A 27,273-nucleotide genomic window follows, 5' to 3' on the forward strand; every position below is an offset into this window, starting at 1 on the left:
GCCTGGGATGCAGAGCTGCAGGGCCTGGGATGCAGAGCTGCAGGGCCTGGGATGCAGAGCTGCAGGGCCTGGGATGCAGAGCTGCAGGGCCTGGGATGCAGAGCTGCAGGGCCTGGGATGCAGACCTGCAGTCCCTGGGATGCAGACCTGCAGTCCCTGGGATGCAGACCTGCAGTCCCTGGGATGCAGACCTGCAGTCCCTGGGATGCAGACCTGCAGTCCCTGGGATGCAGACCTGCAGTCCCTGGGATGCAGACCTGCAGTCCCTGCTGCTCCTGAGCCTTTCTGTGGTCTGGAGTAGCTTGGCTGAAGGCTGGCTGCAGCTTTCTCCCTGTCTTTTGCTGGGAACATGGGAAGCATTCTTTTCTTAGATTGGTGCTGCAGGGTGACCTTTTGTCTCTTTGGGGAAGACATTCTTATCTTTAATGTCTTTTCTGTCTCCTACCTCCTCCTCTAGATTTTATTTGTGCCTTTCAGACATGAGAAATGACAGAACACTTCTTTTTTTTTAAACCAAGAATAAAATTTGTTTCCTGATCCTTGCTCTTTCTTTTCTTTGGTTTTTAAGATACTATCCTCCTTTTTGTCTCCTTTGTGTTCCTTTTTTTTGGTGTGATTTGATCTCCCATTAATCTTTGCCTTATTTTCCACATTTCCTTTTGTTCTGTAGTGTAGCTGCAAGTTTACCTTTTAGATTGTTGATATATTTTGTAGCCCTAATTATATGGAAGGAAAATTCCTCAGCTATATCCAGCTGGTCATTCTGTCCCATGTTATCCTCTCCTTCCTTTAATCACTTTATTCCTGCTGCCTCTGAATTTTCAGGTAATGAGTGTTGTCATTTTTGTTTTTGGAGGTGCTTTGCTCATCCATTCCTTGCTCCTTGTTTCTCTGGAGGCTCTTTATAAGAGCAAGCAAAGGCAGGAGAGCACTGGGACCAGTGTGCAATTATCTTGGGTCTTTGTGACCCAGATTTCTGCTCTATTGAAAGAAGAAAAATTCCTGGGATAAACGCAGCAGGAGATGGTTATTTTGGTTCTTGCTGTTGGAGTATATATCTGCCCTAAATTCTTCAGCCCTCAGGAATCAATCTTTGGTTTGCAAGCTCTGTGTCTTCAGCTGTTAAGCCCAGCTCACAGTAATCAGAGGTGTACCTGGAGCTTTCATCTTTGGAGCAAGGTTTCTGGAAAGGCTTTTAGGCATTTTTTTTAAGGAAAAGCTCATTTGTAAGTGTCCTGTCAGGGAGGCTTTCCTTTAAAAGACTTGTTTTCATTTGGCTAGAAAAAAGAAACAGGGATTCCACCCCATTTATTTTCTGCTCTTTAATCAGTCAGAAAGTATTGTTTAGGAGTTTGAGGTTGATTTGCAGACAGTGCTGTGGGAGCAGAGATGGAGCTGGGGACTGACCCAGTGTCAGTTCAACCTTAGGAATACTGAACTGAATTACCAATCTGCTGCTTCTCAGGGGGGCTTCAGTTCTGACTTGCTGGGGTGCTTGGTGCCATGGGTTAGCTGTTTGGGTGGGTTGGATTGGTTGATGGGTTGGACGTGATGATCTTGAAGGTCTCTTCCAACCTGGTTTGGTTTATTCTAAATAAAGGTTTATTCTTCTCCATCCAAAAGCTTCCTCTCCGGGGCTTTAATCCGCGGTCCAGCTCGGTGCAGCCGCTGCAACATTTGGCTGCCATCTAGTGCCGAGGACAAAAAATAGCCAGAAGAGAGCTTTTCAGGAAAAAAACCACCACAATCGTTGCTTGAACCGCATTCTTCTGAAAACGAAGCGCTAGAGTCCGTGGCTCGCATCGTCAGGCCCAGGGCAGTTATCCGGTGGGAAGCATGGAAGGGGAGCACGGCTGGGAAGAAGATGGGAAGGGCTCAAGGCTTTACATGGTGAATTTGGACTCACTGTGGACGAAAAAGACCTTTAAGATTACTGAGTCCAAGCCTTCTCTACCTCTGCCGAGTCTGGTGCTAAACCCACGTCCCTCAGCACCGCATCTCTGCGGCTCTGAGACCCCTCCTCAGCCACCAGCCTGGGCAGCCTGTGCCGGGCTTCGAGAACGCTTTCAGTGAGGAAGTTTCTTCTCGTACCCAACCTGAACCCAACCTTCCCTCGCAACAAGCGGCTGACACGTTCTGCGCCGTTCTCACGGCCCGGGCCGGTGCTGACGGCAGAGCGAGGGGCGGCGGAGCCCCCACGGCTCCCCGCCAGAGCCTCCGCGGGGCGTGGGCGGCGCTACGGGGGCGTGGGCGGTGCTACGGGGGCGTGGGCGGCGCTACGGGGGCGTGGGCGGCGCTACGGGGGCGTGGCCCTTCCCTCCCCCTCTGGCGCTCCTCTCTATGGCCGGCGCCGCGCTGGCCGCGCCGCCCCGCCCCGCGCCCGTCTCGATGGTAGGCGGCGGCCTGCGCCTGCTGACGGCCGCCCGGCGGTTGGCCGCGGCGGGACGGAGCGGCCCTGCTGACGCGTTCCGGCACCGCCCGCCGCCGGGCTCCCGCCGCCATTTTGTGCGAGCCGCGGCCGGGGGCTGAGAGCGTTCGGGGAGCTGCGGGGAGGGAGCTGGGCTCTTTCCGGCGCCGCCATGCCTTCCTCGCCGCTCCGCGTGGCCGTGGTGTGCTCCAGCAACCAGAACCGTAGCATGGAGGCGCACAACATCCTCAGGTAAACAGGGCCGAGCCGCCTCCCTTCCTCCCTGCCTGCCTTCCACGGGCGGCGCGGCCTGCGCCGGGCTCGCTGCAGCCGGGCCCCCTCCCCGCCGCGTTCTGGGCCTGGCGGCTGCGGACTGCCGCTCCGTGGTGCGGCCCGGCCGGCGCTGCGGCGGGGCTGCTAGGGCAGCGAGGCAGCGGCGGCGGTCCCAGGCCGCGCTCGGGGCCTGTGCCGAGCCCCGCCGGGCCCGCGGGCGCGGGGCGCTCATCCTGTTTGCATCCCGTCGCTTCCGGGCCCTGCTTCGCGCCGGGTTGGCCGGAGGGGCCGCGGCGGTGGGGATCTGCTCCACCCTGCCCGGTGGACCTCCGGATCCAGCGCTGCGGAACAGGAGCGGGAGAGTTCGACAGGCTCAGAGCAGCTCCCGTGTCTCGGCGGCTGAAAACTTAAATGCTCCTTCCTCCTTCCCCCCTCCCCCTCCTCTCCTCGTTTTATTTTTCTTCCTCCTTTTTTTTCCTAAAAAGAAAAAAAAACCCTTTCCTCTGAAGACTGGAACCGCTTAACGCAGTGCAAGGGAGGCTTTGCCCGTAGCAGGGAAGCGTTTGCTTCAGGATGTTAAATGTTTTGGGGGGGGGGGGGGGGGATTAGGAGGGTTCATCTGTTTAGCCCTGCAGTCATTTTCAGCTCGGCTGAATTGAGAGCGGGAGGTGGGAGACTCGGGACAGGCTGACGAGGAGAGACCTGATGGAATCGTGTGCCTAAATCGTCCTGCGTGCCGCAGGAAAGCGATAAAGGGCTTTGCTTAAACCTCTTTCTGTTAGAGTTACGCCAGCTGAATGTTGAGGTAGTGTTAGCACAGGCAGCCAAACAGCTGTGTATAGACGAAGAAAAAGGACAGCCTGGGAAGGAACAAGTAATCAGAGCAGTTGGTCTGGCTGCCATCTTACCGTGAGCAGCATTCGATGCTGTTCAGTGCTTGAACTTGGCATCAGCTGATACCTGTGGCAGCTCCGTGTAAACAGGATGTTCCCAATAGCTGCTTGTGGGGGGAGGATGCCCTTCTGTTGTTTTCCTGCTGGACTCGAGTTTTAATTGAAACCTGGGCACCAAGGACAAATTAAATGTACTTCTGATCTCTAGCCTGTTTTTGCAGAAGAAATAAATCACTCCTAGCCTGCCTGAGGCTCTCCTGGCAAACGTGGCAGGAAAATAGGGTTGGGTTTGTTGTTTGGTTTTTTTTTTCTTTTGGAGGTGTTCTCAAGGCTTTTTTTTTTTTAATGAAGAATCATAGAATCAATAAGGTTGGAAAAGACCTCAAAGATCATCAAGTCCAACCTGTCACCCAATAAATGAATCAAAAGGAGGAGGCAAGTTAGGGATGAATTGCTGATGCTGCTCTAAAGGAGGAACTAGCCCCTGCAGTGGGAATGGCCATTTGGCAGTAAACTTCAGGCAGATGTCTTTACTAGCTCAAAGCCAGCCTGGTTTGCCAGCCCAGGGGAATGTCTTGCACTGCAGTTGGGAAGAGCACATGATTAAAAGGGGAAGGAGAGTCAGGGAGAAACGTAGCAGACAAGTTTGTTTTGCTTTCTCCATCTCAGGCTTGCCTAGTGCCTGCTAAAACCTGAATGCAAATGTATGATAGTTTGTAGGTTCGTGGAATTGTTTAGGCTGGAAGGGACCTTCAAGATCAGCCAGTTCCAACCTCCCTGCCATGGGCAGGGACACCTCCCACCAGCCCAGGTTGCTCAAGGCCTCATCCAGCCTGGCCTTGAACACCTCCAGGGCGGAGGAGGCATCCACAACCTCCCTGAGCAAGGTGTTCCAGCCTCTCAACACCCTCACTGTAAAGAGTTTCTTCCTAATATCCAGTCTGAATCTAAATCCTTCTACAGAGAAAGCAGTCTTGCAGAGGTGCCTGAATTTTAACTTGCAATTGTAAAGCACCAAATTGAGCCCTCTGGGTGTAACACCTAAGAGCAAAGTGTCTGCTTTACGTGGTGGGCTTTTGTTGGAAGCACCTACAGTCCATCACTTCTTGCTTTGATGTTTCTGCTCAGCAGTTTATCCTTTTAAATGCATGAACTGTAGGAAGTGACTTGAGCAAGCTTGTTTCATAGTTTCATTCAGGGTTGCAAGGGACCACAAGGATCATCTAGTTCCAACCCCCCTGCCATGGGCAGGGACACCTCACACTAGATCAGGCTGGACAGAGCCTCATCCAGCCTGCTCTTAAACACCTCCAGGGACAGGGCCTCGACCACCTCCCTGGACAACACATTCCAGGGTCTCACCACTCTCATGGTGAAGAACCTCCTCCTCACATCTAGCCTGAATCTCCCCACCTCCAGCTTCATTCCATTCCCCCTAGTCCTATCACTACCTGAGATCCTGAGAAGTCCTTCCCCAGCCTTCCTGTAGGCCCCCTTCAGATCCTGGAAGGTCACCTCGGAGCCTTCTCTTCTGCAGACTGAACAGCCCCAACTCCTTCAGTCTGTCCTCATAGGAGAGGTGCTCCAGCCCTCTGATCATCCTTGTGGCCCTTCTCTGGACACGTTCCAGCACCTCCACATCCCTCTTGTAATAGGGGCTCCAGAACTGGAGGCAGTACTCCAGGTGGGGTCTCACCAGGGCTGAGTAGAGGGGGAGGATCACCTCCCTTGCCCTGCTGGCCACACTTCTCCTGATGCAGCCCAGGATCTGATTGGCTTTGCAGGCTGCAAGTGCACACTGAGAGCTCATGTTGAGCTTTTTGTCCACCAGCACCCCCAAGTCTCTCTCCTCAGGGCTACTTTCCAGCCAGTTACTGCCTAGCCTGTATTTGTGCCTGGGATTGCCTCGACCCAGATGCAGGACCCTGCACTTGCTCTTATTGACCTTCATGAGGTTGGCCTGTGCCCACCTCTCCAGCCTGTCCAGGTCCCTCTGGATGGCCTCTCTTCCCTCCAGCGTGTCTGCTGCACCGTGTCTTAGCATCTTGATACATTTCAGGACACCCTGAACTCCGAACAGCAGAATGATAATACACTTTCTCCACCCACTTCAGCAGTTTGAGGAGGGAGGGGTTGGTGGTATCTGTTGGGGTTAATTTTTTCTGCCCTTTAAGCTTAACAGATAAGGAGTTACTTTTGTTTGGGGGAAACTCACAAGCTTTCTGTCCTCATTCCCAAAAGGGTTTGCACATGAGCCTCACATGCAACCTGCATTTCATATCCATCCTTCCTGTACTTTGATGTCTCTGTGCCACTGGAAAACAAACACATGGGGGTGTTACTCGAGTCTAAATAATCCATCTATTGGATTCTGATGTGTCTTGGTTCAGTCCAGTGCCAGTTTGCTTTGTAGTGTGCTTGCATATTTTCTCATTAACCAGGTTGTATTAAACATTTTGTTCCAATTCTCCAACAGAGGACAGACTGAAAGGCTTTGGAAGTTTGTTGGTAGGCATAGGGGTATGGTGAGACATTAAAGCAAAGGGAAGAGAGGAAGAGCAATAAAGACTGTGCAGGAAGACCAACCTTCCTTAGAAGCTGTCAGACTGGATTCCATCTGTGACCAATCTCTTAGGTCAGACCTTACTCAGCCTACATTTCTTTTACAAATATAACTTGTGTATAGGTCTTCTGGGGCTTCTTTTGCCTCAGAGTGAGCAGAGTTATGCCCTGGGTGTCCTTCAGACATGGAAGAGGAAGGTGGAAGGGTAACACTTCTCTTATTGCCAGTCACTTCAACCTTGCCATTTGCCTGTATTTATTTGATAACACCCTGGTTAGCCTTTAAAAGGAAGCAATTGTTTCAAAGTCTCCCAGTGTGTAGGATGTGTGTTCAGGCTCCTGCAGTGTAGATCTCCTGTCTCAATCTCCTGGGCTCAGAGTCCATGCTACTACTGATAGTGAAAGCTTGTGGGGTGCTGATACTGCCTTAAGCTGCAGATCTATTGGTTGGCTTTGGGGAAACTTGTGAGACATGGGGAGTGTGAGTCTAAGATATTTTAGTGGCAGCAAACAAATTTAAGTACTGAAACCCTAATAGCTGAAAGTTCAGTTTGATGTTGGTGTCATCATTTGCTCAGCATGGACCTTGCAAGAGAAGTGACGTTGCACCCTTGCTGTTCACATAAGTTGCTGGCCAGCTTCACTGCTGGCATTATCTGTCAGCAGCTAAATGCAGTGAGGCATTGAAATTCAATACAAATTGATTGGATTGGATTGGGTTGGAAGGGACCTTAAAAATCATCTGGTTCCAACCCTCTGCCATGGGCAGGGACCCCTCCCACCAGCCCGGGTTGCTCAAGGCCTCACCCAGCCTGGCCTTGAATCTCACCTCCAGGGAGGGGGCATCCACAACCTCCCTGAGCAACCTGCTGCAGTGCCTTGCCTCCCTCACTGTAAATTAATGTATTATCATGTAGGAAGCCTTAAATTGTATTAATAAACCCTCAAGAAGAAGGAGGAAATGTTTTAATGTGGTTTTTTTATAGTAAAGCATTTCCATTTCACAGCTTACCAGTGATAGTGCCAACTACAAGGAGGGCACTGTTGCTGGTTGTTTTCCTGCTACATGTTGTGGGAGGGGATGTAGTAAAATTAGTGATTTGTCCCCTGAAAGATCTTCACCAGCTGCAGTGGTACTGCAGGTTTGTGCTTGCTTTACTGTTCAGTAATGCCTTATCCTGGCTGTTGTAGGAAGAGGAGCTGTACTGGTGTGACCTCTCAGGAAGCTGAAAAACACCCTAATGTAATAAGCACATGTGAGATCCCCAAAGAAGAATGAAATAAAAGAAAGATTTGGATCAAAGTTCACATCTTGGTCTGCATGGATTAATATTTCTCCTCTCAGTGCCTGGAACTCTGTGGTCACAGCTCTGTCACGTGGTAGGGCTTTGTTAGTGCAGTGCCATGTTGAGCTCTGCTTTCAGCAGCAGTTGTGTCCCAGAGGAGAAGTGTTTGCAGTGAGCTCTCAGAGTCATTGGAGGGAAATGCAATGCCTGTTCCCAAGCTCTTCAGTTAAGTCTATAAACTCCTGGGCACAGGGGTAGTGCCTGTGGCCTCACTGTGGTGAGCTATGACTTAAGGTGAGGTGAGCATACTTGCTGCAGGTGAGATCTGTGTCCTGGCTTGTGTTTGTACTTGGTAAGTTGATAGTTTACATACACTGATTTTTACTACTACTGATAGAGACAGCTTCCTGAGATTCCACAATACCTGTTGAGCATTTAAGCTTCCCCTTCCCAGCAGTCAGTGCTAGGATCCTGCATTGGTCTGTCTTACCCTTTATGGTGAAGTGGAAGCTCATGAGTTTCCATCTTCTGAGTAGCTTTACCAGGCCAAGAACAAACACTAGGTACACATTGTCTTGTAGAGAATGCTGGCTGTTCAGAGGTCTGTGCCACACTACACCACCCCAGATACTTGATGGCTCACTGAACAGCATCTGTCCAGCTGCTGACTAAAAGCAGGCTGCTCTGAACAGTGCCTCTGTGCAGCCATTCTGCCCTCTCTCTCCCAGCCTCCCAAGTGTGGCAAAAAGAAAGAGATGTTGAAATCTTTTCAGCAGATTTCATAATGTACACGTGGTGCATAGTGTCAGAGCTGTTCCCTGGCAACAGCTGGTGTCAGAGCAGGAATTCCATGTCAGGAGTCAGATTTAGGCTACTTAAAAGAAGTCATTTTCAATGAGTCACAAGCATTAGGGGAACACATTTTTCATGTGTGGCACTTCAAATGTTGTCCAGCATGCTGGACAGGAGCAGCAGTATTTTACCCCGTGTGTGTCCATCATTACTCTTTATCCATTGTCACTGTGTATTTGTCCACCAGCAAATAAATCTCCTTTTGGTCCTGTTACTCCACCAACCTATCCCAGAGTTCCTTAATGCTGAGGGATTTGTTGAGGTTCAAGTGGGTGCATTCAGATTAATCAGCACACTTTGGCATTGCCCTCAAAGACAAGCAGGTTCCTGCCCTTTTTGAAAGTGGCAGTTATTAAACAAGTAGCTGCTCATAAGAATGGAATGAAGATCTCTCAGGCTTCCCCCAGAGTTTTTAGGTAGCAGCCAGCAGAATCTCTGCCCCAGTTCTGTAAAGGTAATTACACAGCATGTTTGTCAGTCTGCTTGAGAAAAGAGCCAGGCACACAACTATTTGTACTGGGCTAATTAAATTACACTGGAGGTAGTTTTGGCAACAGAGGGAGGGGAACAATCCAGTTGCTCCAGCAGCTTTAGCAGGAAAAGTAATTATTGATCAGTTGGTATTGTTACCTACTTTACTACCAAGACAAAAGCATCTCTGCCTGTACTGCACTGCCCAGGAGTGATTACAGAACCTGCTTGTTGCAAGTCCAGGATGCCTGGAAGCAGAGAAGCAGCATCCAAAACACATTGTACCATAACTCCAAGAGAATGCCAGATGGAGTTTAGGTGCTCCCCTAGAAATGTGCACATTGGATAAGCTCTTACCAATGCAGTTGGGAAGATTCAAAGAATGGTTTGGGTTGGAAGGCAGCTTGAAGATCATCCAGTTCCAAACCCCTGCCATGGGCAGGGACACCTCCTGCCAGGTTGCTCAAGGCCTCATCCAGCCTGGCCTTGAACACCTCCAGGGAGGGGGCATCCACATCCTCCCTGGGCAACGTTTCACCCTCACTGTAAATAATTCCTTTCTAATCTCAAGTCTAAATCTCTCTTCTTCCAGCTTCAATCCATTTCCTCTCATCCTATCACCACAAGCCCTTGTCAAAAGTTCCTCCTCAGCTCTCCTGTAGCCTCTTCAGGTACTAGAAGGCTGCTTTCAGTTCTCCCTGAAGCCTTCTCTCCTCCAGGCTGAGCAGCCCCAACCCTGATCCGATTGCTGAGAAGCGTTTCTAACGTTCAGGGTGTGTTCTGCAGCACTTTGAAGTCCAATTGCAGCACTTTGAAGTCTAACCCCCTTCCCTCTTCCCCCTCCCCTCTCTGTCTTTCAGCAAACGAGGATTCAGCGTCCGCTCCTTCGGCACGGGGACTCACGTGAAACTGCCCGGCCCGGCCCCCGACAAGCCGAACGTTTATGATTTCAAAACAACATATGATCAGATGTACAATGATCTGCTTAGGAAAGACAAAGAACTGTATCCCTGTGGCATGGCCTGCTTAAAAAATCCAATGTGGTTCATCCCTGAGAGGTGTAATTGATTGTTTGCCATCATGCATTAGGAACATAGAGTTGCTCCCCTGGCGAACTTCCAATGTTTTCAGTTGCTGGGAGGTTTGTTTTGGTTTTCTTTTTGGTTTTCTTTTTACCACGGGCCTCTGATGCTCCCTTGTAAATTGCTGTTGAGTTTACAGTGCACACATTCCAAATGCTCCTTTGTAGTCTGGTTAACACGTTTAGCTCTCGAGTGAAAGCACATTCCATGCTCTGACAGATTGCCCCTTCCCTCCCCTGCACTGTGGATCCTTTTCTCAGTGCAAAGACTGTGCTGGTAATGGCTGCAGGAGGAGCGACCACCTCGACATTAATGTTGTATTTAGCTCAGACCCTGACAGGTAAGGCTTACAGTATACTTTCTGTGGGAGAGAGGATACCTTTCATTAAAGAGCTCACCCTTCTCACTGACAGTTTCTTGAGACATGATTTGATCTGTGCACTGGGGGGGAGAAAAAAACCAACCCTCAACTTACAGTGGAGGACATAGAGTGGACATAGGAGAGCCCCAAAACCATCTTTAATCCTGGGCAGCAGAGGTGACCAGGGTTATGCACACTACTTAAAACCATGGCTAATGTCAAACTCCATGATCTTGAAACATCTGTGTTGCAAGTGGGGTTTTCATTGCTTTTTAAGGAAGCCTACAAAACTGGGGGACTCATCCTAGATGTTTTCTCAGCAAGGCATCTGAAGTATTTTTGTCATGAGTAGGAAAGAAGAGAACTTCCCCCAAGTAAGGGATTCAGTGTGTTCTGAATTCCTGCCTCAGAGATACAGAGCCCTGTAGAGTGAATTATCCCAGAGATTAATCTTAGTAGTTTAATAGAGCAGTCTGCACCTCTTAGTGGTGTAAGGGTTGGGGTTTTTAACCCTGAAAACCTTGGGTATGGCCTTCTGAAGATCCAACAGCACTGTTAACGTGGTTTAAATGTCTTAACTGCATCCAAACAGCCCTGTTGGCTTCCCTCTTTTTGAAGAGACTGGCCTAAGACTAAACAGCTTGTCAGGAGACTAGAAAACTTGGAACATGGTAGAAAGTACTTCAAGCTGTCACCCAAGGAGTCAGCAAACTCACTAGCTTGAAAGCCAGCTCTGCAGTGGTGTGGTGGCACAGGGGATCCTGTGGCTTACTTAAAAATCCTTTGTGCGGTTTGCTGACCCAGAAGTAGTAAATCTGAGCTCCCTGAGGCCCCAGGAGTGCCAACTGGGCATTGAAAAAACTTCTGTTAATAAGGGCCTGGGCTGTTTGGCTAGAGCTGTCCAGCACAGTGAGGACTGATGAAGCACTGGAATTGCCTCTCTGCATGGTGTTGCTTCCCCAATACCTCATCAAAATGCAGGCTCTAGCCCTTAGTGTGGGATTTGCTGAGAGTTGGGGATTTTTTGCTTTGTTTTGGTTTTTTTATCCCTCTGCCCATAAAGAGGAAGACCTTGCAACCCCATCTTAATGAGGTGTGGCATGTCTTGATTAAAAAAGAACTGCTTCACAAGACAGCTCTCTGAACTGAGAAGTGATTTTCACCGGCACTTAACGACTTGGTGGTTTCCTTGTCGCCCTCTTCATTGCTGCTGCCCTGAGGGTGGCAATGAGAAAAGTCAACAGAAAGCCTGCCTAGTGACCTCTCAGTCAGCATTTTTTTTTTCTCTCCCTTTTTGGAGTTACCATTTTGGCTCTGCTCCATGCTGGAGAGGTGGTGGTGGCTGTGTTTGCAGGGTTAAACTCCCTATAGCTAAAGAAACCCAATGTAAGCAGGAAATAGGAAATGGGGCAAGGCCAATTAGCTCTGCAGCTTTCCATTTTTGATTCTCAGATAATGTAAAGTGAAGGTTTTCAGAGCAAAGATTGTCAGTGCAGAAAGCAACTCCACTTCCAGCAGTGGGCTTTGAGGGTGAAGGCTTTGAGGGCAGTGGCCAAACCCACACCTCCTCGAGAGAGCCGTGGTGTGGGTCCTTCTCACCCAGGGTCATGTGGGCTCTCAGGGTGGGTGGGTGTTTGGGTGAGCATTACTTTCTAGAGCTGATAGACTCAGAATGGCTTTGGTTGGAAGGCACCTCAGAGGGTGATGGGCATGCAAATATGAGCTCTGAAGGGTGGGAGGGCCTCCTCTTGGGTGTCATTGGTATGGGGGACCGAAAGGATGGGTGGTTCTTCACATGATTTAGCTGCTTGCTCTGTTCCCCAGCCTTGCCTTCCCCAGCTAAGCAGAAATCTGTCATCTGTAGCCTTTCCATGTGCTTTGAAATAGTCTGTCTTGCTGACAACTGTCTGCTTCTTCCCAAATGCCAGTGATGTGACACATGAAGTTGGAGTGCTCAGCATTCAGTACTGCCTTGTTTGGGAGTGGTGTCCTTCCCCCAGCTCTGCATGCCAACAAGATCCAAAGCATTATGGTCACCAGATACTCAGGGAAATCATGGCTCTTAGGGACTTGGGACATTGTCAGGCCAGCCAAGTAAATGACCCCTGTTTCAGAAAGCAAGTCTCAAACAGAAATGAGCCTCTGCAGAAACTCAGACATCAGCCAGCAGGGTTAAAAATACATTGGAGTGAAGAGATGCATTGAAATTTGTATTCATTTCTGGAAAGGGGGAGAACTATCCCAAGCCCACTCTGCAGAGACTAAAAGCAGCTTCATTGCAGTTAATTAGTGAAATACAGAGCAAAAGCTCACATACCTTGAAGGCATGTGTTGAATTCCAGAGCACAGGAAAAAGGGATTAATGGAGCCAGGCACAGAGCAGCAGTTGAGTAGGTGGTTACAGTGTATGTGAAATGGAAGCACTTCAAAGTGTATTAAGATGTGGCAGTTAAACCTTGCAGTTCAAGTATCCACATCTGCCACTGCATTTTTACAACACAGTGCTTAAATTCCCTGAGTCACAGAATCCCAGCCTGGTGGGGGCTGGAAGGCACCTCTGGGTGATCATCCAGTTCAACCTCCCTGCTAAAATGGTCACCCACAGCAGCTGCTCAGGGTCATAATGCCCTGGGGTGTTTGGAACCTCTCCAGAGGAGGAGACTCCACAGCCTCTCTAGGCAGCCTGCTCCAGGGCTCCAGCAAAGAAGTTTCTCCTGTTGAGGTGGAACCTTCTGGGTTCCAGTTTGTGCCCTTTGCCCCTTGTCCTGTTGCTGCCCACCCCTGAGAAGAGTCTGGCCTCAGGCTCTTGTCCTTGTCTGTTAGATATTGATAAACATCAATCAGGTCCCCTCTCAGGCTGCTCTTCTCCAGGCTCAACAGCCCCAGGTCTCTCAGCCTTTGCTCCTCACAGAGATGCTCCAGGCCCCCCATCCTCTTCATAACCTCTACTGGACTCTCCCTAGTAGTGATAATCTGGGTGATTGCAGTCTAGGTGTTCCTCTGTGAACTCCATCTTTAGGCTGGATGAACTGTTGCTGACATGTGATGGTTGTGGGGGGGGGGGGCTGAGTAACATCCTTCACACTCAGAACAAGTGGAGCCAGTTTTCTTCTGCCACATACAGACCACTTTGCCAGTCCATATTTGTAGCATTATGGTCCCACCATAACTCATGTTGATCCCCCAGTTTTCCCTCTGCCTGAGAAGTGCTCTAGTAACTGGTAAGGTGCAGGGAGGTAGAACATCAGTAGAGGAAAATGTGATGGCTTTGGAGTAAGTGTAGGCTCGAAGGAAGGACTCTGTAGAGCAGCTCCAGAATTGAAGTGGAAAAGCTCTGAAGCAGGTTCTGGCATGCACAGGATCTTCACAGGGTCTAGGTGGACAAAACTGAAGTCTGTGTTTCCATACAGAAGATGAGGAAGGCCAGCAGAAGGCTATTGTTGGCTTCACTGTAGAACTGTGTGGGAGAAGATTCTGTGCCCCAAACTTTCCAGTCCCACTCTAGGCACCATCTGCCCTGCCCATGAAGAGGAACAAATGCAAAGAGGATTTGGCCAAGCTGAGGAGAGAGTGCATCCAGAAGCAGTGAGGCTATGTTGAGGAATAACTTCTCAGTGTTTGTAGGGTGGTGATGAAGGAGGGTCCTGCAGTGCTGAAGTCTTGGGCAGACATCACTGCAGTTAGGTTTTTCTTGTAGAAATCTTCACCTTTACAGTCTTGGAGTCAAGCTGAGCAGTGTGGGGCAGTGCAGTTGGAGTATTGAGTCATCTCTTCCAGAGGGTTTCCTCTGCACTGTCTTAACCCTAGTACTGGAAGAATGAGATGACTTCCTTTGTGCAGTGGAAAGTTATTTGTCCCTCAGCCACAGAATTGATACTTTGGACTCTGGAGTGATGAAGTTAAGTTCCTGTAAGACCAACCTTCCAGCCCTTGGGTGTGGAAGCACTGTGGAGTTTTGATGCTGCCTCTTTGCTTAATGACTTTGCTCTTAAAAATCTCTCAATGCTCTCAAAGGTACAAATCCCCCAAACTGAGTGAGCTGTGCCAAATGTTTCTGATAATCAACATCTGAGACTGTTTGTGTGTCACCTGCTGCCCTGGAGTGGTTTGGAAGCTCACTTTGTGTGTAGCTTGCCCACATAGCGTGGCAGAAACCCTCTTGCAGCTGCTTTCAGAGGAGCCTTTCGAAACCTGCTGACAGAGGAAAGTGAAAAGATTGTTTGGAAAGTCTGGATGCCCTTGGAAGTGTTGGTCAGTAACCCCCACCTTGATAGGAGGAAGATCAGAAAAAAGAGCAAGGTAAGAGAACTCTGAGTCAGAGGGCCACACTCCTTGTGCTCTGAGTACACAAGAGTGTGAGCAGGCATGTGCTTCACGCCTCGGCAGAGCGCTTTGGCTCACTGCTTTGTGGAGGGTAGCCTGTGTCTTCTGTGGATTTCAGATGTCATTGTTCTGCCACTGGGGAGCCAGGTGGCAGATTTGTTTAACTGAATCCAGCAGGGCTTCTCCAGTGGGCCACCAAAGCATTTAGCAGCACAGATTGGAGGTCCAGCATGGGAATGGCAGGGGAGGTGTGTGATGGTTTCTTGTTTGCCACCCATTTACAAGGGCTTGTTGTGACAGGACAAGAGGGAATGGATGGAAGCTCAAGGAGGGCAGATTTAGAGTGGAGATTAGGAAGAAGTTCTTCCCTGTGAGGTTAGGGAGACACTGGGACAGGTTGCCCGGTGGGGTTGTGGATGTTTACTCCCTCTAAGGTGTTCAGGGCCAGGCTGGGTGGGGCCTTGAGCAACCTGGGCTAGTGGAAGGGGTCCCTGCCCAGGGCAGGGGGGTTGGAACTGGATGATCTTTAAAGTCTCCTTTGACCCAAACCATTCCATTAATCTGAATCTCAGCAGAAACAAGCTGGCACAGCTGTATTTATCTAATCCCACTCAGTACGGAGCACAGTTGCTGCCATGGAATTCTTGTTGGAAGGTCTCATTCCTGTATGCTGCTAATGAACATGCAAGGGGTGTCTGAAGGGCTTTCATATCCCAGCTAGGGCTCAGTTAGCCCTCAGAAATTCATATAGCTGAGAGCTCTTCTCCAAAACCAAGCTGCTGAGGGAAAGCAAAAGAGCAGTCTACTAGAAATAAGCAGTTAGAGGCTTATCTTTTCCAAACATGCTGCTGCTGCTTTATGGGGTACTTAACTTTTGACTGGTTTGCTATAAACTACTGTTAAAATCAGTTTATTAATTACTGGAGGCTTTTCAAGATGTGTGAAGGAAGTTTCCTCTCTCTTGCTGCCATAAACCTTTAATTAGCATAACACAGGTATCAGTACATAAACCCAAGGTGATTTAAGTCCCATTTTCAGAGGCTGAGGATGGGGGAGGGGGGGAAAAACTGTTCCAGCTGCTTTGCTGCCCAGTGACAGCACTGAGAAGTCTTCAGGGTCCTTAGAATTCAATGCAAGAATACAGAAGCAGAAAGCAGCAGCGTGAGAAGGGCTTCTTGTGAGAAGTGTTTACCCAAGGCACACAAGTTGTGTGTCTGTGAGCCTTGCAGAAATTGGTTGTTAATTAGCCTGTGGCTTAACCACATCCCTCTGTTCTTCAGGGTCCTGTTTGTAGCGTTGCACTAAGGAGTGTTTGCTGCAGACCTCATCCAGAGTGTTTCTTGCTCTGCATGCTGCTGCTAAGAAGTGGTCCTGCTGGCTTTGTGAATGTGTTCTCAGGTTCCCCAAATGTGTGAAATGAAATGGCTTAATTGATGTAAGTAATAGGTGTGCTTTGCTTTATCTGAGTTGCCCTAGCCAGCTGTAGCTCTGTTGAGCTGAAAATTACCTTTGGGTGTTACACAAGGCAGTGACAGCAAGGGAAGCCACTTTGCAAACAGTCATTGCAGGCCCTGTTGCTCCAAGCCCAGGGTGGAGTGAGTGATGTTTTTCTCACAGCCCTCTCTCCTCACAGCCCTCTCTCTCCTCACAGCCCTCTCCTCACAGCCCTCTCTCCTCACAGCCCTCTCTCCTCACAGCCCTCTCTCCTCACAGCCCTCTCTCCTCACAGCCCCCTTCCAAGTACTTCCCCTTTCCCCATCCAATTTGCTGCTCATCTTCTGAGATCTGGCACTTGCTTCTAACCCTGAGAGCAGCATCCCAAAGTAATGTGTGATACTTGGGAGGCCCCTTGCAATCCCCTCTTGCCTGCCCACTGCTCCTGACAGTGTTTTCTGGATCCCTTCATCACATGCCCATGTCACATCCTGGTCTCACCAGCAGTTTGAGCTACCTTGCCAAGTCACCAAGACACTGAATTGCAGCAGTCAAAATCCAAACTCCTCTTGAAGCCCACACTGGAGGAAGTGCATAGTCAGCTGTTGGATGGCAGGGTCAAACATACCTCATCTGTGAAGTCATCCTCTTGTGTTCTGCTTCTGCTGTCCTTGTCTTCCTGGTAGGCCCTTCAGCACCTCTGTTGGTAGCACTTCTCCAGCTCTTTGGCCCTGGACTTTGCCATTGCTTCCATTCTTCTCCCTTTGACAGCTTCTGTCTAGGCTCATCCTAGGACATTCTTTGCAATGAGAGTGGTGAAAGGACAGAACAGGTTGCCCAGCAAGGTGGTTGAGGCCCATCCCTGGAGATACTCAAGATCAGACTTGCTGTGACCCTAGGCAGCCTGATCTGGTTGGAGGTGTCCCTGCTGTGACTGCAGGAGGGTTGAACAGGATGACCTGTGAGGGTCCCTTCCAACTTGATGCAATCTCTGAATCCTCAAGCACAGTTCCAGCTGTTCAGCACTGGCAAGACATTGTCTGCAGTGAAAATAACAAAGCCTCTGCCTTAAAATGCAGCATGATGGGCTGAAATGTGTGTGGCTAAAGAAGTCTGGCCACAGCAGCACTGAAAGGTGAAACTCCTTTGAGTGCCTGCTGGAGAAGTGACTGCTGAAAAGGAAGAGCAGCACCTCTGCTCTGAGCACAGGCTGAGGGAGCTGGGGTTGTTCAGCCTGGAGAAGAGAACACTCCAGGGGGACCTCAGAGCTGAAGGGATCCTACAGGAAGGCTACAGAGGGACCTTTCATGAGGGTGTCTAGAGACAGGCCAAGGGGGGATGCTTTGCAGCTGGGGCAGAGCAGGGTTAGTCTGGAGCTGAGGAAGTTCTTCAGTAGGAGGGTGGTGAGACTCTGGAATGGGCTGCCCAGGGAGGCTGTGGGTGTCTCCTCCCTTGGGGTGTTCAAGGCCAGTTTGGGGGAGGCTTTGAGCAGCTGAGTCTAGTTGAGAGGTGTCCCTGGCCATGGTGGGGAGGTTGGAGTAGATGATCTCTGAGGTCTGGAGTAGATGATCTCTGAGGTCTGGAGTAGATGATCTCTGAGCTCCTAAGCCCATTCTGTGATGATCCTCACATCCACCTGAGCTGCTGAAGAGGAAGAAGCTGGGGTTAGAATACCACATTGCAAACCAGCATGCAGCCCACATCCCCCCTGCTTGCTCTGCTGCCCCTTGGGGCTGGCTGACTTATTCATCGCTTTATTTATTACAGGTGCCACACAGTTCAGACAACCAAACAGGAAAGTGTTCAGGGATCTCAACTGCTTCTTTCAGGCTCCTTTTATAGGCAGATGGACCCTTGGAAAAGCAGGGAAAAAAAACCAAACCCACCCAACCTCTAGCTGCAAGTTGGCAGCAGGAAGCCTGCCTGGGAAGCAGCAAGCTTTGAGTGTGTGGGCTTTCTGAATATGCGTAATGCTGTCTCCAAGCTCAGTCAGGGAAGCTTAGGGGACAGCTGCCAGCAACATTTTATCCTAGAAAGGGAAGGAAAAAAAAAAGCAAACCCACCAAAAAAAAAGTGTGTGGGATGTGGAGGATTTATTTAATATTTCTTTCCCCCCCCCCTCTCCCCACTTTGAAACTGCAGGATGGAGAGAGGAGGAGGGTGGAGGCCCAGAGAGGGCTCACCTGCAGCCTTCAGCAGGCTGTGGAGTGGGCAAGAGGCTGTGGCAGTTGTTTTCCTGCTCTGCAAAGAACCACAGCTCCAAAGTGGCTCTGTGGAAGTGATTGATTTTTGTTGGTTTTTGTTCCTCCCCCAAGCAAAACAAACCCAAGGGGAGTTCACAGGGGTGCTGTGAGGAAGCAGTGGGTGCTGGCGTGCAAGAGCTGCTTGTGAGATAGCTTTGGGCTAGAAAGGATGATTCTTGGTCTAGACAGGAAAGGAGAGGTGGTAAAAGGGTTGGGGATGACCTGAAAAAGAGAAATCAGTTGGCTGAGAGAGAAGTTTAGTTCAGTTTGGGGCCCCTCACTCCAAGAAGGACATTGAGGGGCTGGAACAGGTCCAGAGAAGGGCAATGAAGCTGGGGAAGGGTCTGGAGAACAGGGCTGGTGAGGAGCAGCTGAGGGACCTGGGGTTCAGCCTGGAGAAAAGGAGGCTGAGGGGAGACCTCACTGCTCTCTGCAGCTCCCTGAAATGATGAGTGAGTGAGGTGGGGGTTGGGCTCTTCTCCCAAGTAACAAGAAGAAATGGCTTCAAGTTGTGCCAGGAGAGGTTTAGGTTGGACATGAGGAACAATTTCTTCTCTGAGGGGGTTGTCAAGCCCTGGAACAGGCTGCCCAGGGAGGTGGTGGTGGAATCACTGTGCCTGCAGGGATTTGGAAAGCTGTGTAGATGTGGTTTAGTGGTGGACTTGGCAGTGCTGGGTTAGTGGTTGGACTCAGTCATCCTAAAGGTCTCTTCCAGCCTCAGTGACTCTAAGACCTCAGTGAAACATGACTAGGCTTAGCTGTTTGTGACAGGCAGTTTCTCACTCGGTTAGTGAGACCAAATGGGGATGTTCTGATGTGTAGTGGTGCAGACACAGGAGAGACCTGAACTGGCTTTCCATATAACCCAGACTCTTAGAGGTGGAAAGATGGGTTTAATTTTTAACACAGCTTAAACACTTGGAAGAAAAGCTTTGGAGCTTGAGAACTCTTCCTTTGAAGCATGTGGATAGCAGATGCAGGTCTGGTGACCCAGGGCAGAGGAGCTTGAGAGCCCAGAAGGCAACTGCAAGAAGGCAGAGAAAGTTGCTGGTCTTCTGTTAACAAAAGCTTAGGATTGCTCCCTGAGAAGAACTGAGGCACCTGCCAGGTGTATGTCTGACCTTTCCAACAAGGACATGAGCCAAGATCACCTCTTGCATGCTGAGAGTGGAAGGGTTGTGTGCTCAGAATCCTTCTGCTAGCTCACGAAATGAGGCTGTTCCCCTTCCTGCTATTTTCATTTTACAATATATACTTAGCTGGCTAAAAATACTGCTGCTTCAGAGGAAGGCAGAGATGGCAGCACTTCCCAGCCTGCCTTCCTTCCTTCCAACCTTTCCTGCTCTTCCTCATCTCCCCACAAAACTTTGCTTTCAGTCAAGTGAGCAGATTTAGATGAGAGTCAACCCTGGTGTGCTCCCAGTGCAACTGCACCTCCCAGAAGGCTGAGAAGACAGAGGGATGAGCCAGTCCTGTCTGAGAGGGGGCTCCAGGCTGCAGATTGGAGCCTGGAGGTTACAGTACCAGCATAAATATAGCTCCCAAGCAGCAGATAACAGGTTCCTTTCACACAGTGACTGAAGCTCTGACAGGCATGAAGTCAGTGTTTTTCTCCATTCCCATTTCTGTACCTTGGGATATTTTTAAGGGGCCGTGCTGCTGTGATTGATTTCACTTGCTTGGGAAGTTGAGTTGCATAAGCCTGGAGGCCTTGAGTGTGGGACTTGCTGCAGATGTGCAGTTGACACTAGGAATACCACATAATTGCCTTTCAATTTCAAGGGAGAGGCCCCTGGAGTGAGGGGCAGTGGCTTGAGGGGATGTAGGGCATGCTGCTCACACACCAGCCAAGTGAGTGTGCTGAGCAGTGTGGATATAAAAATGGTTGCCCAAAGAGAAGTTGTCCTGCTGAAGAGCTCTCTTCTTAGGGCCTTTTTGAAGCTGGCTCTGCCATTGTGCCAGTGCCTGGGCTCTTTAAAGTCAGAAGCTTGGATGAGTTGCCCAGGTGGGGATCTAGCTAGGGGTCACTGATCTTTGTATTGGCAACCAGAAGGACTCTTATTTTCTAGGTGCAGTAATAATTGTGTCCAGTTCTGGTGGCCCCAGCATCAGAAGGACACAGAGCTGTTGGAGTGAGTGCAGAGGAGGGCCACAAAGATGATCCAAGGGCTGGAGCACCTCTGCTATGAGCACAGGCTGAGGCAGCTGGGGGTGTTGAGCCTGGAGAACAGAAGGCCCTGGGGGAACCTTATGGCTGCCTTCCAGTAGCTGAAGGGATCCTGCAGGAAGGCTGCAGAGGGACTTTTCATCAGGGTGTCTAGAGACAGGACAAGGGGAATGGTTTGAAGCTGAGGGAGGGCAGGGTTAGACTGGAGCTGAGGAAGAAGTTCTTCAGCATGAGAGTGGTGAGACACTGGAACAGGCTGCCCAGGGAGGCTGTGGATGCCTCCTCCCTGGGGGTGTTGAAGGCCAGGCTGGATGAGGCCTTGAGCAGCAGCTGAGAGGCACCCCTGGCCACGGTGGGGAGGTTGGAGTAGGTGATCTCTGAGGTCCCCTTTCCACCTGAGCCAATCTGTGACTCATTTAACTTGTGCTGGTCATTTGCTCCAAACCATGACTTTTCCTGAAGTGCTGGTACTTAACTCAAGCCACCTCAGATACACACAGAACGGAATTTTACACATGTTGGACAGAAATAAGAGGATCAAGCCCCGGCCAGAAAGATTCCAGAACTGCAAAGATGTTTTTGACTTGATCCTAACCTGCGAAGAAAGAGTCTATGATCAAGTAGTAGAAGGTAAGGACCTTGAACTGATAAACCAAGTTAACTTTGAGTGCTTTTTTCCACCCCCCACCCCCCCTGCTCCCTCAAGTCCTCCACAACCTGGAAACTCCTCAGTGCCCTGAGTGCTGCTGCTGCTGGAACGTCAGCAGGGACAGGAGGTCTTCCACAACCTGGAAACTCCTCAGTGCCCTGAGTGCTGCTGCTGCTGGAACGTCAGCAGGGACAGGAGGTAGACTTTGTGTCCTAGAGGAGTGGTGGCTGAATGCTTTGTTCTGAAAGATGCTGGTGTGGGCAGCTCCCCAGGCTGTGTACAGCAATGTGAAGGGCTGAGATCAGGAAACAGCAAGCACTTGGAGACACTCAAAACACCTTCTGGGGGTGAAAATGCTGATGGAGCTAAAAAGGAGCAAGCTGTGTGTGGTGAGCTCTTTTTTTTTCCCCACCTTGAGTTGGTGAAGGCACAAAGTCTAAGCTGTCTTCCTCATGCAACTTCCCTTCTCTGCAGAAGACTTCCTCTGATGTACCAAGCAGTTTCTCCCCAATAAAGAGCTCCTGCACAGGTGGAGAAGCTGTTCCTGTGCGTGATTAACGCTGCAAGCACGCCACAGCGTTGCCCTCAGATGAGTCAGGCAGACACGCCAGGAGCAGCTCAGCTGGGGATTGGGCTCTGCATGAGCACAATGCAGCAAGCTTGAGGAGAGCTCACTCAAAGTCATGGGGGCTTGGCAATGACTCAGTTGGCTCCTGGGCTGAGAACCCTGCTTCTGGAAATGCTGGGTGCAGGCTCCTGTGAGGCTTCATGCTGAGAGACCAAGGCAACTGAGCTAGCAGCTGTTACCTCCTTGGTGGCCGTGGCACAAGCAGTACAGAAGCACAGTTTGGGCTTCTCCCAGGCTGAGCAGTTAGTGCCCTGAGTGTTTTTAAGTGTTTGAAATGTGTTGGTAGGTTCTGGGAGCAGCTGCCCTGGTTCTTGAAGAGCTTCATGGAGAAAGCAGCTTTCAGGCTAATGTTTTAAGTGAGGATCCTGAGGAAGGGAAACAAAGAGCCACAGCCACTGGCCACCTCATCTAGCATGAGGTGTCCCTGCCCATGGCAGGGGGGTTGGAACTGGATGATCCTTGAGGTCCCTTCCAGCCCTAACAGTTCTATGACTGCAATTTTCAAGTTGTCTATCTCTGACTTCTTGGTAATGTCCTTCATAAGTGACCAAAGAAAAGAAGACTTGAGTACAGCCCAATGATTCTAGGTGTGAAAGCTGAAACTGTAGAGTGGAGGCCTCAAGAGGAGAGAACAACTTGTGGTGTCCTGGGGAGAGAACAACTTGGGTGTCCTGGGCAGAGAACAACTTGTAGTGTCCTGGGCAGAGAACAACTTGTGGTGTCCTGGGCAGAGAACAACTTGTGGTGTCCTGGGCAGAGAACAACTTGTGGTGTCCTGGGCAGAGAACAACTTGTGGTGTCCTGGGCAGAGAACAACTTGTAGTGTCCTGGGCAGAGAACAACTTGTGGTGTCCTGGGCAGAGAACAACTTGTAGTGTCCTGGGGAGAGAACAACTTGGGTGTCCTGGGCAGAGAACAGCTTGTAGTGTCCTGGGGAGAGAACAGCTTGTAGTGTCCTGGGCAGAGAACAACTTGTGGTGTCCTGGGGAGAGGACAACTTGTGGAGTCCTCGGCAGAGAACAACTTGTAGTGTCCTGGGGAGAGAACAACTTGGGTGTCCTGGGCAGAGAACAACTTGTAGTGTCCTGGGGAGAGAACAGCTTGTAGTGTCCTGGGGAGAGAACAGCTTGTAGTGTCCTGGGGAGAGAACAACTTGTGGTGTCCTGGGGAGAGAACAACTTGTAGTGTCCTGGGGAGAGAACAACTTGTGGTGTCCTGGGGAGAGAACAACTTGTAGTGTCCTGGGGAGGTCATGTTAGAGAGGCACAACAGCAATGCATGGGGGGGAAAAGGATGTTTTCTTTTCCACACTTCACCCCCTTTTGAATAAGCAGAACACATGAAAGGCAGAGTGTTCTAATGTGGCTGTCAGTGCTCAGCTTGGGGTTCACCTTGCAGTTGGAGTGTGGGGTGCACAATGCTTTCTTTGAGGAAACAGGCACTTGAAACTCCTCAGGTGAGGAAGCCCCAAGTCATTGTTGACTTTTGAGACTCCTTAAGGGTTGTCAGAGTAAGGTGAGTGATAGCTTCTCCTGACCAGGGCAAGCTCACTGTCAAGGCCCTTCCCCAGCACAATTCTTTCCTTTCCAAAAGCCAGCTCTTGTTTTCCAAGTGAGGAACTGTTGCTTGGGACAACATTAAACAAACAATTGCCTGAAAGCAAGTTTGGAGAAGGCAGAGAGCTACAGTGTCTGTGTATCTTCAAAGGTCTTGTGTGTGCCCTGTGTCAGACATGGTCCCATCCCACCCAAAGTGTTGCTGCCTGTGCTTTGTTTCAAACAGACCTAAACTCCAGAGAACAGGAGACGTGTCAGCCAGTCCATGTGATCAATGTGGACATTCAGGATAACCATGAGGAGGCAACCCTGGGAGCTTTCCTTATCTGTGAACTCTGCCAGTGTGTAAGTAGAGAGGGCTCGTTGGCCTGGGGGGATCTTGGGCCCATCTGCCTCCACGGGGGGGTTGGGGTTTGCTAAGTGCTCCAGGAAGGTGCTGCTGACTGCAAGCATTTCAGTAAATCCATGTCGGGAGAGCTTGTCATTTCTGGAGCTGTTGTGCAAACAGATGAACTGTAGCAGAGTTCATGGCTTCCACAGTGAACTCTGTGTGCATTCTGGAGAAGAGAAGACTCCAGGGGCACCTTAGAGCTGCCTTCCAATACCTGAAGGGGTCCTACAGGCAGGCTGCAGAGAGACTTTTCATCAGGGTGCCTAGAGACAGGCCAAGGGGGAATGGTTTGAAGCTGAGGGAGAGCAGGGATAGGCTGGAGCTGAGGAAGAAGTTCTTCAGTATGAGGATGGTGAGACTCTGGCACAGGCTGTCCAGGGAGATTGTGGATGTCTCCACCCTGGGGGTGTTGGAAGGCCAGGTTGGATGAGGCCTTGAGCAGCTGAGTCTAGTTGAGAGGTGTCCCTGACATGGTGGGGAGGTTGGAGTGGATGATTCCTGAGGTCCCTTCCAACCTGAGCCATTCTGTGGTGATTCTGTGATTGGAAGCAATGTGTTGGTGGCTTGTACAAAAAGCAGCACTGCAAAGCCCTTGTTAATAACCTGCACAGAACCATTATGGGTTCAGCCCATGCTCAAAACAGTGTCCCTGGCACGAGCATCCATTCCAAAGGCAGCTGTAGCAGATGGGGTTCAAAACCACAGCTGCATTCTGACTCAGAGCACACCTGAAGAACATCCTCTGGAGGTGTGTTTCATAGTCCCACCTTGTGTGTGTGATGTGGAAGGCAAATATGGTGCCTTCTGTCATCCCTATCCAGGGGCCCCAGCCCTTGAGGTAAGACTGAAATAAGCTGTGCTGGAAACAGTGAGGAGAACAGAAAGGATCTGTGTCCTTCACACTGTGCAAGTTGATGAGTTCACCTCTTCCAGTGTGGCAACAGGCTGTTTTTTTACTCCAGCCTGTGTGAGCTATTCTGGTCTTAAATCCTTCCCAGATTTAAAGAAGCCTGAGAGGGTTCAAGCACTTGAAGTTCCAGCCTTCTGTTCAGTGTGCCTGCAGCTATTCTGAAGCTCCTGTTTGCTATCTAGTGAGGATGGCTGTTGCCTACTCAACAAAGTAGCAGTGAAGTGCCAGTTCAGTGGGTTGGAGCAGGAAGGATATGCAGATAAACATAATGCAGGAATACATTTGGGAATCTCAGGCACCTCCTGCTGCACTGGTTGGTCCAACCTGCTGGTTTACATCCAACAGCCAGCCAAAACCATGGAACATCAGAACCCTTGGGAGTCCACTTGTTTCATCACAGAATCATCAGGGTTGGAAGGCACCCCTAGGATAGGATAGGGTAGGATAGGATAGGATAGGATAGGATAGGATAGGATAGGATAGGATAGGATAGGATAGGATAGGATAGGATAGGATAGGATAGGATAGGATAGGATAGGATAGAATGGAATGGAATGGAATAGACCAGACCAGGTTGGAAGAGACCTTCAAGATCATCACATCCAACCCATCAACCAATCCAACCCACCTAAACAACTAACCCATGGCACCAAGCACCCCATCAAGTCTCCTTCTGAACACCTCCAGTGATGGTGACTCCACCACCTCCCCGGGCAGCCCATTCCAATGGGCAATCACTCTCTCTGGGTAGAACTTCTTCCTAACATCCAGCCTAAACCTCCCCTGGATCAGCCAGTTCCAACCCCCCTGCCATGGCCAGGGACACCTCACACTGCAGCAGGTTGCTCACAGCCACCTTCAGTCTGGCCTTAAACACCTCCAGGGATGAGGCTTCCACCTCGTCCCTGGGCAACCTATGCCAGTCTCTCACCACCCTCATGGGAAAGATCATCTTCCTAATGTCTAATCTGAATTTCCCCTCCTCTAGTTGGGATCCATCCCCCCCAGTCCTATCACTCCCTGACAGCCTAAACATTCCCTCCCCAGCTTCCTTGTAGCCCCCTTCAGATCCTGCAAGGCCACAATTAGGTCTCCTCGGAGCCATCTCCTCTCCAGACCAAACAACCCCAACCTCTCTCAGCCTGTCCTTGTGGGAGAGGTGCTCCAGCCCTCTGATTAATGTTTGGTTGGTTGTGTGTTTTTTTCCCCCCCCTCCCTCTTCCAGATACAGCACACAGAAGACATGGAGAACGAAATAGATGAGCTGTTACAGGAATTTGAAGAGAAAAGTGGAAGGACTTTTCTTCATACTGTCTGCTTTTATTAAAGCACATCTGCCTCCTAGGCCTTAATCCAGATGAGGGAAGCATGTGTTCCAAGCTCTGCTGATACTGTATTTCCCTGCAACATGAATATTGATTTTTCTCTCTTTTGTTTGTCTGTCTGTTTGTTTGTTTAACAAAAAAAACAAAGAAAAGGCAAACCACAAACCTCCCTTTTGGTGTCTTTCTCTTCTGTTTTGTTCCAGGTAATTCTGTCACAGGTAGGCAGAGGTACTGGTTGGGGTTGTACATAGGATGGAGGGGGGTGGTGGGGAGGGTGGGATTCAAAGCACACACCAAGGTTTAAACATGAGGAAGGGTTTCTTGGGAGCCTACTTTTAACTCTTTCACAAGTAGGGTTTGAATTCTCAAGAGACTGTTTCTGGAATAGAAGTTTATAATGTATTTTTCCAGCTCACAAAGTTGTTTTGATTTCAGTTGATGCCTTTTGGGTTTGGGGTTTTGGGTTTCTTTTGGTGGGGTTTGGGGTTGGTTGTTTTTTTTTTTGGGGTGGGTTTTGTTTTGTTTTGTTTTGCTATTTGGTTGTTACTTCTTTTTTTTTATGTTGATGTGACAGAATGCACTCTGTGAGGATGTGAATGGAACAATGAATAATGAGTATCTGTATATTATTAGATATAAAGTTGGAAGCATCCAATAAAAATGAGAAACCTCTGAGCCTTGCTTGTTTTCAAAGGAGCAGAGCAGAAGTGAAGCCTCTCTGTGGTGAAACACAATGCTGCTGCTGCTGCTGCTGCTGCAGATCTGGTCTCTCTCTGGTGAAACACAATGATTCTGCTGCTGCTGCTGCAGATCTGGTCTCTCTGTGGTGAAACACAATGATTCTGCTGCTGCTGCTGCTGCAGATCTGGTCTCTCTCTGGTGAAACACAATGATTCTGCTGCTGCTGCAGATCTGGTCTCTCTCTGGTGAAACACAATGATTCTGCTGCTGCTGCAGATCTGGTCTCTCTCTGGTGAAACACAATGATTCTGCTGCTGCTGCAGACACTTTAAGCTTGGAAAAGACCTTTAAGCTTGGAAAAGATCTTTAAGCTTGGAAAAGATCTTTAAGCTTGGAAAAGACCTCTAAGATCATAAAGTCCAACCATAACCCAGCCACCATGACCACTAAACTGTATCCTCAAGCAGCACAGCTACAGCTTCATGAGCACCTCCAGGCATGGTGACTCCACCACCTCCCTGGGCAGCCTGTTCCAACCCCTCACCACGCTCTCAGTGGAGAAGTTTTGCCTAATCTCCACCCTAAACCTCCCCTGGCCCAACTGAAGTCCATTTCCTCTCATCCCATTGCTGGTTACTAGGGAGAAGAGACCAACCCCAGCCTCACTCCAGTCTCTTGAGGTAGGTGCAGAGAGCAATAAGATCTCCTCTCACCCTCCTTTTCTATAGACTGAACAACCCCAGCCCCCTCAGCTGCTCCTCATATGATGCTCCCTAGCC

The 27,273-nt window shown here is 49.9% G+C and overlaps 1 protein-coding gene across 1 annotated transcript; it reads left to right on the forward strand.

Moving 5' to 3' along the window:
* The first annotated feature begins 2,475 nt into the window (after positions 1 to 2,475).
* Positions 2,476 to 26,485, forward strand: SSU72 (SSU72 homolog, RNA polymerase II CTD phosphatase). Its single transcript, XM_068158249.1, has 5 exons — positions 2,476 to 2,659; positions 9,605 to 9,748; positions 20,845 to 20,984; positions 23,414 to 23,532; positions 25,714 to 26,485. Exons 1-5 carry the CDS (start codon positions 2,580 to 2,582, stop codon positions 25,813 to 25,815), a joined length of 585 nt encoding a protein of 194 aa, XP_068014350.1. The 5' UTR covers positions 2,476 to 2,579; the 3' UTR covers positions 25,816 to 26,485.
* Positions 26,486 to 27,273: the final 788 nt, after the last annotated feature.

This window comes from Melanerpes formicivorus, unplaced genomic scaffold, assembly GCF_026170545.1.
Source record: "Melanerpes formicivorus ecotype bairdi unplaced genomic scaffold, bMelFor1.0.p_v2 SCAF_39, whole genome shotgun sequence".
In the NCBI taxonomy this organism is placed as follows: Eukaryota; Metazoa; Chordata; class Aves; order Piciformes; family Picidae; genus Melanerpes; species Melanerpes formicivorus.

Coding starts and splice junctions, on each gene's coding strand:
- SSU72 (XM_068158249.1), top strand. CDS start 2,580: ATGCCTTCCTCGCCGCTCCGCGTGGCCGTGGTGTGCTCCAGCAACCAG. Junction 2,660..9,604: donor GAGGCGCACAACATCCTCAG/GTAAACAGGGCC, acceptor TCTGTCTTTCAG/CAAACGAGGATTCAGCGTCC. Junction 20,985..23,413: donor CTATGATCAAGTAGTAGAAG/GTAAGGACCTTG, acceptor TGTTTCAAACAG/ACCTAAACTCCAGAGAACAG.